Below are 19,302 nucleotides of genomic sequence, written 5' to 3' on the forward strand. Positions count from 1 at the left end.
AAAACGAGAAGAAAATGAGGATGTAAATTGACAAAAATGGCAAATATCTAGCAAAAAAGTGACAAAAATCCAGTAAAAAAAGACAAAAATCCAGCAAAAAAAAGACACAAATCCAGCAAAAAAAGACAAAAATCCAGCAAAAAAGTAACAAAAGTGCCATAAAAAAGTGATAAAAATACATAAGGGAAATAAAAAGTGAGGACAATGGCAAAGAGGAGAGAATGCGTTTGGTTTTGGCGGGTGGTAAGAGGTTAAAGGAGATCATTTGCACTTGATTGATCTCACACTGGAGTAAAGAGAACCTTTCACTTTTTTCACTCACATCTCTCCAATAATAGCTCCTAAGTCCTGATCTTAGCTCCGATCCCCTTGTCACGTGATGAGGTCAACCCTTAGATCGCTTTGGAACTAGAGCTTCAGCTGCGTTTGCACGATCTGACCGTCCTCACCCAGCAGCGGAAACAACAGGGGAAGTGACATCACCAACAGCTGGTTCAGAACAACTACATCACCCATGATGTTCAGAGCTCAAATACAAAAGGCCAGATATTAGACTGGAAGTTTGGTGTCTGTGGCAGTGAAACGAATGAAAAAAAAGTGTAAAATGTCTTAATAGTATATTTAATTAGTATTTTATGTGTGTAATGTACAGTTGAGTTGGTTATATTGGTATTGTTGAGGTGTAACTAATATCTGCTCCCTCATACAGGAGAACAGTTCCCACATCAGCACCAAACTGTAAGTTTCGTTTATCACTTTTTGCGTTTGAGTTGAGCTCTGATGTCTCGCTCTGTCAACGAAACATCCCAGAAAAAACTCTTTGATCGATGGGTTTTGAGGGATGAACATGAGCACATGGTTGTAGAAACTCCGACAGAACAGAATAGGACAAAACACAGTCTTCCAGAGAAACCTCCCCTCAGTCACAGCGGATACAGCAGCGCGTTCAGCACCACGGACAGCTCCAGCCAGAGAGCAGGAAACGAGCAGGAGAAAGTAAACCTCTGCAGGCTCCATGTTGAAGCCCCTACATGAGGCCACACTGTGCCCCTGCAGGGGTGCAGATGTGAACACGTTACTATCAGAGCCAGCTGTTTGCTGTAGTCGCTGCACTGCATTGTTTTATTGGACTGTTCGGACACAGACAGACCCCGCCCAGCCCCCACCACCGCCTCATTGACTCCGCTCGGTCCCCCCGCCTCCCGGACACACACCGGGCCAGAGCGAGGGGCAGCGGGCGGAGCGGAGCAGAGGAGCGGGACAACAATGCAGGGGCCGCCGGACGGACTGAGCGCGGAATGAAGAGGATGGAGTGAGAGGCGCGGATGAAGACCGCGTACACGGGCGCATATCGATGTACGCACGCGGAGGTGGACGCTGTGGACGTGACAATGGAGGGCGGCGTGGCTGCAGAGGAACAACAGGGGCGCAGTGCGCTGCTGGGCTCGCGCTCCGTCATGTCGGGGATGAGCGTGCTGCTGGATGCGGACTGTCGCTACGACCTGCCGCTCCATCACGCCATGGGCGCCTACGACGCGCCCGCGATGAGCGGCTCGTACACCACGCTGACGCCGCTGCCGCCCATCAGCCACGTTACCGACAAGTTCCAGCGACACATCCCCGTGAGCGGCAGCTTCACGCTCATGCGCGATGACCGCGCGCTCCCCGCGGTCAGCAGCCTGTACGGCTTTAAGGAACACGGGGACGTGCTCGGAAATGGACTGGGGCTGCCGCACGCGCAGCAGCCGCTCCACACGTACGGACACGCTCCTCATGCAGCGCACGCGGCACATGACAAAATGTTGGGCTTTGAGGAGCTGCCGCAAGCCGAGCCTCGTCCACGGAGCTTTACGCACGCGGAGGCAATGATGTCACACTTGAATGCAGTACACGCAGCTCCAGGTCCCCCTCACCACGCGCTCCTACCGTCCACCACGCACGCGCCTCTGGCTCCCCGCGAGTCCTCAGGGCACGCGCAGGGCGCGCCCCTGGAGGAGATAAACACCAGAGAGGTCGCGCAGCGCGTGACCGCGGAGCTGAAGCGCTACAGCATCCCACAGGCCATCTTCGCCCAGCGCGTGCTCTGCCGCTCACAGGGCACGCTCTCCGACCTGCTCAGGAACCCCAAGCCCTGGTCCAAGCTCAAGTCCGGGCGCGAGACCTTCCGCCGCATGTGGAAGTGGCTGCACGAGCCCGAGTTCCAGCGCATGAGCGCGCTCCGACTGGCAGGTAAGGCGCGTGCACGTGAGGACAGGTGCATCGTGCACAGGCCCGTCAAACCCCTCACGCTTATACCGGAAGTGTTCATGTAAACGCATCATGAGTCTCAGTCCTGGACTCTCTTTAAGCCTCAGGCCCTCCTCGTGCTCGCACACGTGGGTCTGTGGGACAGGCTCTGATGACGGGGGTCACGGTCCACAGTTACGTCCAATCAGAACCAGAGAAACTCACATTCAAAACAAGTCTATTTCTTATTCGAAACGTCTCCTAATGTCGTCTATGAAAACTCATATGATCGACACTCTGTACAGAACTTTTTACTCCAGGTTTACTGGGATGTTAAAGCCTTGGCCTGTGTCGACAGTGTAGACAGTCAGTGGTGACTGTGGGGCGCGCCGGGGCCCCGCCTCAGGGCCCGGCAGCCTCAGCCGCCTCCATTAGAACGCTCTCTTGTGGTGAAATGGATCCCAGCAATAATCTGTGATGGAGCCGTTAGACACAGAGACGGTCGTCAGACGAGGAGGAGCCGAGAAGCAGAGACATGTTCACAGGCTGGACGTCCCACAGGCTGGTCGTGCAAAGGGCTGGTCGGCCCACGGCCTGGTCTCGTAGTGCACAGCCATTGAGGGGGTGATTAGTTTCTAAAAATATAGATTGGAGCTTTGAGTTGAGGCGTCTCGCCGTGTGTGAGCACTGTAAGTCCAAACACAAAGTGACCGGGAAACAGTGTTGGAGCTTTGTTTTACATATACTGACTGGTCACTGACGAACACGGCTTGAAAACAAAACTGAACTGTTGGTTGAAGAGGAGCCAGACAAATAACCACCAATGATCTTTGTCTCTGAGCCTGTTTATATTGTGCTCTTTATTTCCTTGATCTGCCCGGGACCACGATAGAAAGTCACTCTTCTACAGAGAGCTGTTTTCTCACGGTGTTAGTGAGTTTCATTTAAGCCGGAGTGATCCCAGATTAGCATCAGTGTCGTGTATAGGGCTGGTTCTGAGATGTTTCTGACTCGTTTCGATACATTTCGTCCTTATTTCAGGTCATTTTCTTGGCCAATGAGGTAAGAAAATTGGTCTTATCTCATTGGCAATTTTACTTTCTTATTTCAAGCGAGATTTCCCCTAGAACTGGTCTGAAATGTCCTCAAACAAGCAAAGCAAACTTGGTCCGATCAGGAAAAGTGTCTAAATGAGTGAAAACCGCTCAAAACGAGATACATTTCCTCAATTCAAGTCATTTAAGACAATGCTTGATATTTACACTGCAAAAAGTGAAAAATGCAACAAAAATGTGACAAAAATGTGACAAAAATGCAACAAAAATTCAACAAAAATTCAACAAAAAGTAAAAAAAAAATGTGACAAAAATTCAACAAAAATTCAACAAAAATTCAACAAAAATTCAACAAAAATTAAACAAAAATGTGACAAAAATTCAACAAAAATTCAACAAAAATTCAACAAAAATTCAACAAAAATGTGACAAAAATTCAACAAAAATTCAACAAAAATGTGACAAAAATTCAACAAAAAATCAACAAAAATGTGACAAAAATTCAACAAAAATTCAACAAAAATTCTACAAAAATTCAACAAAAATGTGACAAAAATTCAACAAAAAATCAACAAAAATGTGACAAAAATGCGACAAAAAATGTGACAAAAACTCACATTTCAAGCGAGATTTACCCTAGAACTGGTCTGAAATGTCCTCAAACAAGCAAAGCAAACTTGGTCCGATCAGGAAAAGTGTCTAAATGAGTGAAAACCGCTCAAAACAAGAAACATTTCCTCAATTCAAGTCATTTAAACCAATGCTTGATATTTACACTGCAAAAAGTGAAAAATGCAACAAAAATGTGACAAAAATGTGACAAAAATTCAACAAAAAGTAAAAAAAAAAAGTGACAAAAATTCAACAAAAATTCAACAAAAATTCAACAAAAATTCAACAAAAATTCAACAAAAATTCAACAAAAATTCAACAAAAATGTGACAAAAATTCAACAAAAATGTGACAAAAATTCAACAAAAATTCAACAAAAATGTGACAAAAATTCAACAAAAAATCAACAAAAATGTGACAAAAATGTGACAAAAATTCAACAAAAATTCAACAAAAATTCAACAAAAATTCAACAAAAATTCAACAAAAATTCAACAAAAATTCAACAAAAATTCAACAAAAAATCAACAAAAATGTGACAAAAATGCGACAAAAAATGTGACAAAAACTCACATTTCAAGCGAGATTTACCCTAGAACTGGTCTGAAATGTCCTCAAACAAGCAAAGCAAACTTGGTCCGATCAGGAAAAGTGTCTAAATGAGTGAAAACCGCTCAAAACGAGATACATTTCCTCAATTCAAGTCATTTAAGACAATGCTTGATATTTACACTGCAAAAAGTGAAAAATGCAACAAAAATGTGACAAAAATGTGACAAAAATGCAACAAAAATTCAACAAAAATTCAACAAAAAGTAAAAAAAAAATGTGACAAAAATTCAACAAAAATTCAACAAAAATTCAACAAAAATTCAACAAAAATTCAACAAAAATTAAACAAAAATGTGACAAAAATTCAACAAAAATTCAACAAAAATTCAACAAAAATTCAACAAAAATGTGACAAAAATTCAACAAAAATTCAACAAAAATGTGACAAAAATTCAACAAAAAATCAACAAAAATGTGACAAAAATTCAACAAAAATTCAACAAAAATTCTACAAAAATTCAACAAAAATGTGACAAAAATTCAACAAAAAATCAACAAAAATGTGACAAAAATGCGACAAAAAATGTGACAAAAACTCACATTTCAAGCGAGATTTACCCTAGAACTGGTCTGAAATGTCCTCAAACAAGCAAAGCAAACTTGGTCCGATCAGGAAAAGTGTCTAAATGAGTGAAAACCGCTCAAAACAAGAAACATTTCCTCAATTCAAGTCATTTAAACCAATGCTTGATATTTACACTGCAAAAAGTGAAAAATGCAACAAAAATGTGACAAAAATGTGACAAAAATTCAACAAAAAGTAAAAAAAAAAAGTGACAAAAATTCAACAAAAATTCAACAAAAATTCAACAAAAATTCAACAAAAATTCAACAAAAATTCAACAAAAATTCAACAAAAATGTGACAAAAATTCAACAAAAATGTGACAAAAATTCAACAAAAATTCAACAAAAATGTGACAAAAATTCAACAAAAAATCAACAAAAATGTGACAAAAATGTGACAAAAATTCAACAAAAATTCAACAAAAATTCAACAAAAATTCAACAAAAATTCAACAAAAATTCAACAAAAATTCAACAAAAATTCAACAAAAATTCAACAAAAAATCAACAAAAATGTGACAAAAATGCGACAAAAAATGTGACAAAAACTCACATTTCAAGCGAGATTTACCCTAGAACTGGTCTGAAATGTCCTCAAACAAGCAAAGTAAACCTGGTCCGATCAGGAAAAGTGTCTAAATGAGTGAAAACCGCTCAAAACAAGAAACATTTCCTCAATTCAAGTCATTGATATTCACTTTTTGTCGTGTTCTCGAAATAATGACTGGATAAAAACGTCCCGAGCAGTTTGTTGTCTGACATTCTTCTCTGTTCGCTAACATTTGCTTGTTCCTCTTCCCCCCGTCTCAGCCTGCAAGCGAAAGGAGAGCGACGCCGAGCGGGACAAGGCCAACGCGCAGAAGAAGTCCCGGCTGGTCTTCAGCGACCTGCAGCGGCGCACCCTGGTGGCCATCTTCAAGGAGAACCCGCGGCCGTCCAAGGAAATGCAGGTGACCATCTCCCAGCAGCTGGGCCTGGAGCACTCCACGGTCAGCAACTTCTTCATGAACGCCCGCCGCCGCAGCCTGGACAAGTGGACGGAGGAGGGGCGCTGCCTGGGGCCGCCCTCCGGGGCCAGCAACTGTACCAAAGAGTCGTAGGAGGAGGAGGGGGGCGGGGCTTCTGCGGGGCGGGGGGTTGGTCTCTTCCACACTGGTCAGAGACAAGTCTTTTTTTCAGGGTTTGTACTGATGTTTTTAAGTTTACACTAGATTTAAGTGGCATTTGTGGTAACATCTTCTCAAAATCATCCTTTATAGTTAAAAAATCAGGTATAGGGCCTTTAATTTTGGTCATTTTAACTCATCTAGTCGCTTTTTGGCTGTGTAGGCCTCTCATCTCATACTGGAGGATGAGCTCAAGGTGAACCAGTGTGGAAGCGGGCGATAGTTGTGAATGTAGCACCGACGAATCGCCGTCTTTACCCCCCGATGTTGTGTCTGATGTTGGGGCTGCTGACCGCGAGGATTTACCGGTCGCTTCCGAAAAACCAAAGAGTGTTTCCACGAAGCTGGGACCACACACAGCAAACGCAAGTGACTTTTCTCCATGTTTCACCCCCGCAAACCTCAACCCCAACACGTGAAGAGCGATATATAAACATCTCAATTTGAGCATAATAATCCAAATGTTAGTTGTTTTGACTAGTTAAGAAGTTCTTGGGCGTTTGTCCGAGATTATTTCACTTGTTCTGAGATGTTTCGGGCTCGTTTCGATGCATTTCGTCCTTATTTCAGGTCATTTTCTTTGCCTTTCTTTACCCTTTGCCTTTTCTTTACCCTAGAACTGGTCTGAAATGTCCTAAAACAGCAAGCAAAGTAAACTCGGTCCGATCAGGAAAAGTGTCTAAATGAGTGAAAAACGCTCAAAACAAGAGACATTTCCTCAATTCAAGTCGACACTACAGGCAAAACTACATTTTTTTCAGTTTTCAGGTTTTGGGCCAAATCTGTCTCTGAACATACAAGCTTTCACCCGGAAACAAAAAATATGCCTAATCTTCACAATAACATGTTTAAATATTGCGCTGATTCAATGTTCCCCCATAGACTTATATGGGAGAATGCAATTTCAAGGGCCTTTTTCTCAAAACACATTTTTCTGTCATTGTGGCGACACTATGTCCACGTCAGTCGGACCTAAAGACTTCACATTTTCCAGCCTTGGACTGAACAATATTTGGAAGATTTTTTCAGAGGGATTTTTTATTATTTAATCCCTTAAGCCGCATTTATTGAGTTTTGAATGTCAAAAAATAAGGCGAAAATTAAATTTTTACAAATTTTTCCACTAAAAAAACAGCTTATTTTAAAACTAAACAAGAAATCCAAAATCCCCTGTGAGAAAGTCTTGGCAACTCATTCATTAATAAAATGAAACCATAAATTTGAATGTAGCTCTATCCATTATTCAGATTTCGTCGCCGAAAAGATGGGAAATTTGGGGCATTTTTAGGCATAAAACACCTTGTTCTTATATGAAAAGATAAAATGACAGAAAACTTGTATTTTTTTTCTCACATTTATGCCAGTGATCGACAGCAACAGTTTCAAATTGATATCTGTAAATAAAATAACAAGCAAAAAGCCGCTCAAAGGCAAACATCAGAGGCCGCACTACAAAAAGTAAATATCAAGCATTGGCTTAAATGACTTGAATTGAGGAAATGTATCTTGTTTTGAGCGGTTTTCACTCATTTAGACACTTTTCCTGATTGGACCAAGTTTGCTTTGCTTGTTTGAGGACATTTCAGACCAGTTCTAGGGTAAATCTCGCTTTGAAATAAGAAAGTAAAATTGCCAATGAGATGAGAACAATTTTCTTACCCCATTGGCAAAGAAAATGACCTGAAATAAGGACGAAACGTATCGAAACGAGTCAGAAACATCTCAGAACGAGTGAAATAATCTGGGACAAACGCCCAAGAACTTCTTAACACGTCACAACAACTCAAATTTGGATTATTATGCTCAAATACGAGAGAGTATTACGGTAAAGAAACCTCAGCCCATCCCGAATCATCCATCCACATGAAGACATTTCTCTGATCTGTTGCAATCTCATCCGATGAACCAAAGAACCATTGAGGACAATCCAACCAAGGCTATGAAACCAAAGAGTACAGGTCAGCAGCCCCTTCCCCGAGCCAGCACCTGCCCACCCAGGGACCCCCCGACGGGACCTTTTTTTTTGTATCTACAGACTATTAACCAAAGACGACGATGTTTTCTTGTAACCTCTTTGTTCCAGTAACCGAAACTGAACGAGGGTTTTGAACCAAAGAACTCAAACAGATGTCGCTTTTTTGTCTCATGTGGACGCAGGGCCGGCTCCAGCTTTGTCAAGGCCTCGCTATCAGGGGGCCCCTTATCCGATAACCGTCGCGTCATCCAGGGAGTGTGAATGTATGCGTCTTCTGGCTTAAAGTGGACACATCATGGTGCTTTAAAGCGGTATTTTGTTGCCCCAGCAGTGATGTTTTACATTTAGAGCTGGTGAAGACTTTGCCTGGGGCTCCTCCTGCTGGCCGCTGTAGGAACAACTCAAAAAGCTAGCTTCAGTTTGGGGTTTACGCCAAGAAAAGTCGACTTTGCCTGATGTGTCCACTTCCAGTTTGGGGAGCCATGGGGAGGCGGGCTCGTCTTTTTGACGCCTGTAGGTGCGGCCGCCATTTTGGAGACTGTGGGCGAGGGGAAATCAAACTATGCACCCAAAATGCTACATCCAGAAAGAGCGGCAGCATTTGTGAGCGTTAGCTACAGCTGCTGAGCTAACAGGTCGTACGAACCTCTTCAAGGAAGCCCTGAACCTCACTCCAAACATCTACTCTTGGATACAACATGAGCTGCAGATGTGTTTGCTGTGTAGGGGCTAGATGCTAACTGCAGTAGAATGCTAGCGTCTTGAGCAGCGTAAACACTGACTCAGACTCTGTTGAGTGCAAACCTCACAGAGAAAGGTTTTCATGTTTCCTTTTCGATGTGTTAGCTTTAGGAGCAGATCTTCGGTAAATCCTGCTGTAGCTGAACTGACAGCTAACGGTTTAAACTTAAAGGGATGTTTCAGGATTTTTGACATCGGGCCTCATTTCCTAGTTATCCAGAGTGTTGCTGGTACCTGGAGATATTTTTTTTTGTAATTCATGCAGTTCTTTTGTTTGAAGAGTTTTGTGGCGCTAGGCTAATGCAAGGCTAGTGCATGTCTATGGTATCAGCTAGCCTGCATTAAAAACAGTCTGAGGCAAATCACTTATAACGCCAGACTAACCATATAAATGTCTGTGTCCATAGAATAATTTTTGGAATATAACTGACCTGTATCACATGAATGATCGCATTTTGAGGGACTATTTTCTAGCAGATCACTCCGCCGCTGCGTAACTTATACAACCACGAAGCTGATGCTGCTCAAATATAAGTTATTTTAAATGCAAAATGGTTAAAATTACTCTATCGATAAGTAAGGGGTCCGGTTCGCCCTGTCGGTGCTTATTTTCCCGATAATGACCAGCGTTCTATACATTATCCCGCTTATTATACGGCCATTTGCCAACTGAACACACACAACATAAACTTCGTACACTTTTATGAAGGCTGAAAGGTTTATTTAATGACTTCCGCGACAAACAGTTCCCAAAAGTTTGCGCGTTGCTCGGCAACGTTTTGCTAGGCTAGAAGCAGCAAGGCTAGCAGCTAGCCTAGCTACTTAGCTGAAGGCGCAGTTGGAGGAATGGTGGTGAATCTCTGGGTAAGTTGAAAGTCAGACTCACGTTAACTTCACGAGCGATTCCCCGACTTCTCTCTCAGTGACGGGACAGATAGTGTCGCTGCTACGTACGTGCGGAGTGATATGAAAGCATGAACTCCGTTGCCATTGGCAGCGTCATTATTTTTCTCAGAGGTCCTTTATCAGAAAATAATGACCGGTAGAACGTTGGGAAATCCCATTCAAATCAACAGAGCTTCTACTTACGTTGTGAAGAATCCTGAAACATCCCTTTAAAACATAACCCCACGCTGGTTTGTTCACATAGACGTTTGCTCTCTGGGGGCCGTTGTTTTACAGTTATCTTCTTGAGCAATGATTATGATCACACATCCTCCTTTTTAACCCTGAGTAGAGATGTTGTTCCATATTATAGTACAGAACAATTCCATTTGGTCTTCAAAATGGCGGCTCTAACGATGGCATGACGTCATTGGAAAGCAACTGTATCAACTGCTTGAAGCTTGGTTTGCGGAGTTTTGTCGCTCGTATAGATTTACTCACAGCGAAACTGACCAAATGTTGCTTTCGGGGCCCCGGGTGCTCGAGGCGGCCCTGCGTACGAGAAAAAAAAAAAAAACCTGTGTAAAACCTGACCAAAGCGGCGGAGCGTGTGTCTCTACTGTGTGCCTATGCAGAAGTTTGAACACCTCATCAGCTGACAAACCAAAGACGACGCACGCAGCAGTCGCCTCTCCACACGGGACGAACGCCACAGCGCCGAAACGTAGACATCGGGGTCGCTAACGCGTTTATTCATTTCTGTAAAGCCCAATATCTGATCAGCAGTCGCCTTCAGGAACAATCTGGACTGACACGGATATAAACAGGGAAGCAAAAACAGAATGTAATGACAATGTTTCTACAAAGTGATCTACTAAAGCTGCGTTATGTTTTGGAGAATGTTCAAAATGAAGCAGAAATACTCTCAAACTGAAGGAAAAAAGTACTTCCACAAATACATATTTTAACCTCTTACCCCCCGCCTTAACATTAACGAGTGCATTTTCCCCAGTTCGGCTTTTTATTATTATTATTTTGATCGGTATCATCAGCAAAAAGAACGGGAAAGGTGGTCGTAGAAACAGAAGCAAAATCATTCATATAAATAATGAATAATAGTGGTCCCAAAAGTGACCCTTGTGGTGCGCCATGCTCCACGGAATTCCTTTTAGATTTTTTTTATACTGGGCTTTACCCAAATCTAGAAGCTTCTCGACTGGAGATCAACAATGTAACGCCTCATTTGAAAGCTAAGACCTACAAAAGTGATGGAAACTTTTCGTCACGTTGCCACATTTTTGTCATATTTTTGTTGTTTTTTAAAATATTTTTTCTCTTTTTCTCGCTATTTTGATGCTTTTCTTTTTAGTACTCAGCAATACACACTAATGGAATCGCGAAGAAGAAGCTAACATGCTAATGGGCAAGCGTCACTTTAACCTCTTAACTCCCACCTGAATGGATCCCATTTTCTCCAGTTTGGCTTTATCAAAAAAGCACCAAAAAAAGCACTAAAACAGCCACAAAAAATGAGAAGAAAACAAGGATGTAAACGCGACAAAAATGTGACAAAAATTCAACAAAAATGTGACAAAAATTCAACAAAAATGTGACAAAAATTCATCAAAAATTTGACAAAAATTTAACCAAAAAGTGACAAAAATTCAACAAAAATGTGACAAAAATTCAACCAAAAAGTGACAAAAATTCAACAAAAATGTGACAAAAATTCAACAAAAATGACAAAAATTCAACAAAAAATGTGACAAAAATTCAACCAAAAAGTGACAAAAATTCAACAAAAATTTGACAAAAATTCAATAAAAATTCAACAAAAATTTAACAAAAATGTGACAAAAACTCAACCAAAAAGTGACAAAAACTCAACCAAAAAGTGACAAAAATTCAACAAAAATGTGACAAAAATGTGACAAAAATTCAACACAAATGTGACAAAAACTCAACAAAAAAGTGACAAAAATTCAACCAAAAAATGGCAAAAATTGAACAACAAAAATTACAAAAACTCAACAAAAATGTGATCGAAAACAAAAAGGGAAGGAAGAAGATGAGTTTTTGTGGGTCTTAGCTTTCAAATGAGGTGTTACACAGGCCTATATAATGGCCAAAGAGGACAGAATGCATTTGGTTCAGGCGGGTGGTAAGAGGTTAAACAGTATTTACAGCCAAGTTTCTCCAAGACAATTAATAAGTTAAAAAATCGCAACTTGCTACGACACCTGCAGTTGCGCTTACGGCCTCTAGGGGCAAGAGTTACTTAGTACTGCTTTAAAGTCGCTCACAAAAACAAAGTAAAAAAAACAGACAGAACAAGAGCTATAATATATGCAATTTTTACGTTTTTTCACGTCTGTACCAAACGCTAACTCCGCGTCTTCCCGACATCGGTAAAAATCGCCCGCGGCGTTTTCCCCCGAGCGTGAGGCGGCTGCTGCTGTGTCTGTACATCAGTGAAACCCCGAGTCCGGGATCGGTCCGATAGCTTTAACCCTCTGATGTCCGTGAAGCTTCTAAAACCCAAAGAACCGTAAAAGCACATGGACCGGCCTTTTCACGAGCTAACGCTAACAGTTCTCGCTAACCAAAGGAAACACCAAAACCCAATCAGTGTTCTTGGACTCCTGTATATATCCAGCTCCGCTTCCTCATGTGTCGTGATGCGTTATAATGTCTGTTGCGCTGGAGTTTACAGGTTTGAGTATGTATTCTCTTGTTTTTACTTGTTTTATGTATGTACTGTGTTTATTTATCGACGATGACGATGAACTTTGTACCCGAAATGTTTAATACTTGTGTGATGAAACCAAAGAAAGGTCCAGCCCTGTCCGCTCACACAGCCTGCAGCAGAAGAGTTCAGTTTAAAGGAGTTTTTTTAGTGACATCATTCCACGGAGCAGCTGTTGGATATGTTTTGTTTAACCGCTTGACTCCCACCTGAACTGAGCACATTTTCTCTAGTTTGGCTTTACCCCGATCCAAAAGCTTCTGGAAATAAAGGTGAGAAAGTAGCGACAGAACTGAGATGAAAACAATGATGAAGATGTGAGAAAAAAGTGAGAAATCTCTGACAAAAATTTGACAAAAAAATGACAAGAAAATGACAAAAAATGTGGCAAAAAATTGGCAAAAAATGAACAAAAATTTGACCAAAAAATTATGAAAAAGTGGCAAAAATTTATAAAAAATGACCAAAAAAAAGACCAAAATAATGACAAAAATGTGACAATTTTTTTTTTCAAAAAAGGACAAAAAAATGACAGAAAGTGACAAAAAATGACGAAAAATGTCACAAAAATTGGCAAAAAAATGATGAAAAAGTGGCAAAAATGTCACAAAAATGAACAAAAAAATTGACCAAAAGAATTGACAAAAAAGGACCAAAAAAATGACAGAAATTGTCCAAAAAATGATGAAAAAGTGGCAAAAATGTCACAAAAAATCTACAAAAAAGGACAAAAAAATGATGAACATGTGACAAAAATGTGGCAAAAAATTGACAAGAAAAATTGACAAAAAATGACAAAAAATTGTCAAAAAAATGATGAAAAAGTGGCAAAAATTGTCACAAAAAAAGGACAAAAAAATTGACAAAATGATGAACATGTGACAAAAAGTTACAAAGAAATTACTATTTGACAAAAAATTACAAAAAAGTTACAAAAATTAGTTGAAACCCCCCCTAAAAAATGATGGGGGAAAAAATCTGATGACATGAGGAAAAAGATCCATTTGAAATGAGGTGTTACACTGGCCTACAGGATTTGGGTAAAGCTGAACCAGAGAAAATGCTCTCGGTTCAGGTGGGAGGTAAGAGGTTAACGTAGCACAAAGTTTTACCTAAATGCCCTGTCCTTGCTCTGAAAAAAACAAAACGAAGTATTAGCTAAACGAGCTGGAGCTTAATAAGTGTTGTTTTAAGTTCGTTTAGCTAACACCACAAAACATCAAAAGTAACTCAAATAAAGACAATATTATTATTTAACACAAAAAATCCAAGGCAACATCAAATATGAGCCCACAAAAAATGACAAAAATGTGACAAAAAAAAAAGCAAAACTGTGACCAAAAAATGACAAAAATGTGATGAAAAATTGCCGAAAAAATGACAAAAATGTGACATAAAAATTACAAAAATGTTACAAAAAATGACCAACATTTTATTAAAAAATTGACGAAAAAATGACAAAAACGAGACAAAAAATGTTCAAAAATGTGATACAAATTTCACAAAAAAATGACAAAAAATGTGTCAAAAATGTGATAAAAATTCGACAAAAAAAATGGAAAAATATGACAAAAAATGACCCAAATTTGATAAAAATTGGACAAAAAAATTACAAAAAATTGACAAAAAAAATGACAAAAATTTGATCAAAAATTGACGAAAAAATGACAAAAATGTGACAAAAAAATGACCAAAATGTGACAAAAAATGACCAAAATTTGATTAAAAAATTGACGAAAAAATGACAAAAATGTGATAAAAATTCGACAAAAAAATTGGAAAAATGTGACAAAAAATGACCAAAATTTGATAAAAATTGGACAAAAAAAAGACAAAAAAATGTGACAAAAATGTGACAAAAAATGACCAAAAAAAATTAACACCCAACAAAAAAATAATGGAAAAAAAATCTGATGACGTGAGGAAAAAGCTCCTCTCGGTTCAGGCGGGAGTTAAGAGGTTAATAGCATTCACCTTATTTCATCTTGTGTTTATGGCCACACACTTGAACTTAAACTCTACACAGAAGTCACATGATTCACTACACGAACAGTCTTATAAACAGCTCTTTTTCAGTTTTTCTCTCCCGTCTTTTGTTGAAGGCTGTGGTGGCTGGACAGTCCGGGCTGTGACTGCAGATATACCTCAGTAAGTGGAACATCATGCTCATGCTCAGTCTCGTATCCTCCCACCTCAACCTTTGGAGAAGCACCGGTTCAGCGCGACGGGACGGACTGGACACTTTGTAAGGTCCGGTCGTTTGCATCACCGTTTTTTAATCACGTGCTGCTTGAGTTTTTTAGTGGCCGGTGATGATGAAGGGTTCCTGTCGATGCATAACACAGTGTCACAAACGACTGAACAGTGAATAAAGTCATCTCTTACAGCAGGTGGATCCGAGTCGTTCATTCTAACCAAAGCTGCAGACCCGGAGCCCAGACAAATCTACTCCAATATTTCATTGTATTTTGTAGGACAGAGCCTTCATTTGTTCAGGGACAGAGACTATATTTTGGAACGAAATCACATTTTTATTGTGGTAACGGCCATTGCTGGAATCAGTAAAGAAAGGAGAGAAATCCTAGGGTTAATAATGTTAGCTTACAGATGCAATAACAAAGTAAAAAGTAACATTTGTACCGTCAGGGTCTTCCAGGGGCGGACGGACTGAAAAACAGCCCTGGACTCTGACCAGCCTGGCCCAAATCAGCGTAATTGTAACTTCCACAAATACATATTTTAACCTCTTACCACCCGCCTTAACATTAACGAGTGCATTTTCCCCAGTTCGGCTTTTTATTATTATTTTTTTGATTGGTATCATCAGCAAAAAGAACTGGAAAGGTGGTCGTAGAAACAGAAGCAAAATCATTAATATAAATAATAAATAATGTTGGTCCCAAAAGTGATCCTTGTGGTGCACCATACTCCACGGAATTCCTTTTAGATTCATGTTTTTTTTTATACTGGGCTTTACCCAAATCTAAAAGCTTCTCGACTGGAGATCAACAATGTAACGCCTCATTTGAAAGCTAAGACCTACAAAAGTGATGGAGACTTTTCGTCACGTCGCCACATTTTTGTATGGAAGCCCGTTTCCGCCATGTTAAAAAAAATAAAAGCCCAACAGGAATTTTGAGTTTAAATCTCGAAATTTCGAGATTTAAACTTGGAATTTCGAGATTTAAACTCGCAGTATGAGTTTAAAAGTCATAATTTCGAGAGTTAAACTCAAAATCTTGTGTTTTAAACACGAAATTACGACTTTAAATCTCGTAATTTCGACTTCCTGTCGGGCTTTTATTTTTTAACATGGCGGAAACGGGCTTCCATATTTTTGTTGTTTTTTTAATTATTTTTTCTATCATTTTTTGTTGTGTTTTTTTGTCCGTGTTTTTCTCACGTTTTTGTTGACTTTTCATCCTCTTTTTCTCGCTATTTTGATGCTTTTCTTTTTAGCTTTTAGATTTGGGTAAAGCTCGGTGGAGGCGGGACTGGTGGCCCTTCTGTGCTCTTCCAGAGTGGACACATGGCCAGTCCGAAATTCAGCAGCATCTTTCTGTCAACTTCACTAAAACAAAAGATCAACACTGACGTCAATAATGTGTAAAAATGCATCCTTGAGATGTGTGTTTAAACCAATAATAATACTACTGTCAAAACTAGTCTGGAATGACATATACAGGCAACAATGTGACATTAATAATGGTGCCATAAAAATCTCAGAGTGTCCAGGCCAAGATTCTTTAAAATTAAAATATGCAATAATTTGCCGCAGAAAGTAAAAGGTTCCCGTAATACATCATTATGAATAAATTATATATTTACTTCACAGCAATTGCATTTTTTGGGCAGCATGTAACTGGGATTATTTATTGTTTTTACTCATTTACAACTAGCATAAACGCTATCTTAAAGCAGTACTAAGTGACGTGTTTACCTTAATAAATCCTCCCCGTAGTCCCTGTGGGGGTAATACAAGTGTTTATGGTATGATTGGAGGGTCTTTCATCTCCCCCTGGTGTCTCTGGCCAGAAAACCATGTTTGCAACTTGACTGCCACCGGACCGGAGTCACCAATACACACTAATGGAATCACGAAGAAGAAGCTAACATGCTAACGGGCAAAGCTAACTGCGGGCTAACGTCACTTTAAACAGTATTTACAGCCAAGTTTGAGTGAAAAAAAAATATTTCCATTGTATAATTGGATGCACAGTAACCCTCTCTCCCTTCGCCTTTCCTGTCAGCGTAGTATTTACTCTCCAAGACAATTAATATGTTAAAAAAATCGTAACTTGCTACGACACCTGCAGTTGCGCTTATGGCCTCTAGGGGGAAGAGTTACTTAGTACTGCTTTAAGCACAAAACTCGGCTAAAGTCTCACGTTCGTTGAGTTGATCAAATCAATCTTCCCAAGACCGAATACCGTCGTATATCCGTCTTTACCAGCAGAGGGCGCACCATCACGGTGGATTCGCTTCACGGTATTTCTGTCTCCAGGTCTGCAGCTTTCCCTACTCATTCTAACTTCCGGTACTTCTCGCACTGCCTTCTTCTACCCGAGTACAACAGTAATGAACAGACGTGGAGCCCGAACACTTCAAGATGTCACGGTTTATTGAGCCATTTGTATAACTGACATTTTCAAATCACACATTACACCGGCAGGGACTTAGATGAGTGAAAACGACCAATCAAAAGCCTCGGAGGAAGAAACGGCCCCTGCATTTCACACAAGACCATGAATTTAAAAAACATATATACATTCAGAGTAATGTAAGTATATCATAGTACATACTTAGGTTAGCTGCAAACACACAGGGATGGGAATTGATGAGATGGAAAATTTCTCTTTTCGATCTGGATTCCAAATATATGAATAAAACAATGTCTAGTTATTATGTGCTTGTTTCATGTGGTTTTAATTTGGGTTTAACACGGCAAATGAGTTGGCTTCTTTTGACAGCACTTTTTCTCCAGTTTGGCTTTACCCCAGTCCAAAAGCTTCTGGAAGAAAGCTGTGAAAATAGCAACAAAACTGAGACGAAAACAATGATGGAAATGTGACAAAAAAGTGAGAAAACATTGACAAAAAAGTGACGAAAAATGACACACAAAAAAAGACAAAAAACAAATCAACCACCTTTAGGCCTGTCACGATAACAAATTTGAATTTCGATCTATCAACTTCTTACCACCCGCCTAAACCAAATGCATTCTGTCCTCTTTGGCCATTATATAGGTCTCATTTGAAAGCTAAGACCCACAAAACTGATCTTTTTCCTCGCGTTGTTGCTGTGTTGTGTCACCTTATGTATGTTTGTTTTTCTGTTTTTTTTTTCATTATTGTCACTTTTTTGTTGAATTTTTGTCACTTTTTTGTTGATTTTTTGTCACTTTTTTGTTGATTTTTTGTCACTTTTTTGTTGAATTTTTGTCACTTTTTTGTTGAATTTTTGTCACATTTTTGTAGAATTTTTGTCACATTTTTGTTGAATTTTTGTCACATTTTTGTTTAATTTTTGTCACTTTTTTGTTGATTTTTTGTCACTTTTTTGTTGATTTTTTGTCACTTTTTTGTTGAATTTTTGTCACATTTTTGTAGAATTTTTGTCACTTTTTTGTCTAATTTTTGTCACTTTTTTGTTGAATTTTTGTCACATTTTTGTTGAATTTTTGTCACATTTTTGTTGAATTTTTCTCACATTTTTGTTGAAATTTTGTCACTTTTTTGTCTAATTTTTGTCACTTTTTTGTTGAATTTTTGTCACATTTTTGTTGCGTTTACATCCTTGTTTTCTTCTCATTTTTTGTGGCTGTTTTGGTGCTTTTTTCCCCAAGAAGCTTTTTGATTAGGGTAAAGCCAAACTGGAGGAAATGGGATCCGTTCAGGTGGGAGTTAAGATTATTACTGACTCTAATAACACTGTCAACTCTTCTTTGTTCTAAAAGTGCATCATCATATCCTAAAATATCACACAAGCTGCAATAAACATGAAATATAACGTGGCTCAATTTGCTTCAGTTAGAAATCAACGCATTTCCCCCTTATTCTTTCTTTGTAAATCGATAAATATCGAGCCAAAAAATATATCTGTTATTTACTGAACGATAAGTCGATATAGTAATTTTCGTGACAGCCCGAAGTCCCTGGACCAAACACGATCAAAACTTCATTTTTTTTTGGTACCTCCTCTGATACTTAAGTTGTACCTAAACTTTTTTTTTTAACCTCTTAACTCCCGCCTGAACCGAGAAGATCTTTTTCCTCACGTCATCAGATTCTCTTCCATCATTTTTTGTTGGGTATTCAACTAATTTTTGTAACTTTTTAGTCGTTTTTTTTGTCATTTTTTGTCACATTTTGTCATTTTTTCGTCCATTTTTTGTCAATTTCTTGTGACATTTTTGCCACTTTTTCATCAATTTGTCATTTTTTTTTGGTCATTTTTTTGTATTTTTTTGGCAATTTTTTCATCCATTTTTTATCAAATTTTTTGTCATTTTTTGTCATTTTTTCGACCATTTTTTTGTCAATTTCTTGTGACATTTTTGCCACTTTTTCATCCATTTTTTCTGTCATTTTTTCGTCCATTTTTTGAATTTTTTTGGGTCAAATTTTTTGTCACTTTTTCATTTTTGGTCAATTTTTTTTATCCATTTTTTATCCAATTTTTTGTCACTTTTCTGTCATTTTTTATCCAATGTTTTCTC

At 39.3% G+C, this 19,302-nt stretch overlaps 1 protein-coding gene across 1 annotated transcript; it reads left to right on the top strand.

Moving 5' to 3' along the window:
* The first annotated feature begins 1,171 nt into the window (after positions 1-1,171).
* On the top strand, positions 1,172-6,182 carry onecut2 (one cut homeobox 2). The gene is made up of 2 exons (XM_079581359.1): positions 1,172-2,229; positions 5,882-6,182. The coding sequence occupies exons 1-2, from the start codon at positions 1,326-1,328 to the stop codon at positions 6,169-6,171; spliced, it is 1,194 nt and encodes a 397-aa protein (XP_079437485.1). The 5' UTR covers positions 1,172-1,325; the 3' UTR covers positions 6,172-6,182.
* The last annotated feature ends 13,120 nt before the right edge of the window (positions 6,183-19,302 follow it).

The sequence above is a fragment of the Gobius niger genome (assembly GCF_951799975.1).
Source record: "Gobius niger genome assembly, chromosome: 22".
In the NCBI taxonomy this organism is placed as follows: Eukaryota; Metazoa; Chordata; class Actinopteri; order Gobiiformes; family Gobiidae; genus Gobius; species Gobius niger.

What these genes read in the sequence shown, in the direction of transcription:
- onecut2 (XM_079581359.1), top strand. Translation starts at nt 1,326, where the DNA reads ATGAAGACCGCGTACACGGGCGCATATCGATGTACGCACGCGGAGGTG. An exon ending in GAGCGCGCTCCGACTGGCAG is followed by an intron (nt 2,230 to 5,881) that starts GTAAGGCGCGTG and finishes CCCCCGTCTCAG; the next exon opens with CCTGCAAGCGAAAGGAGAGC.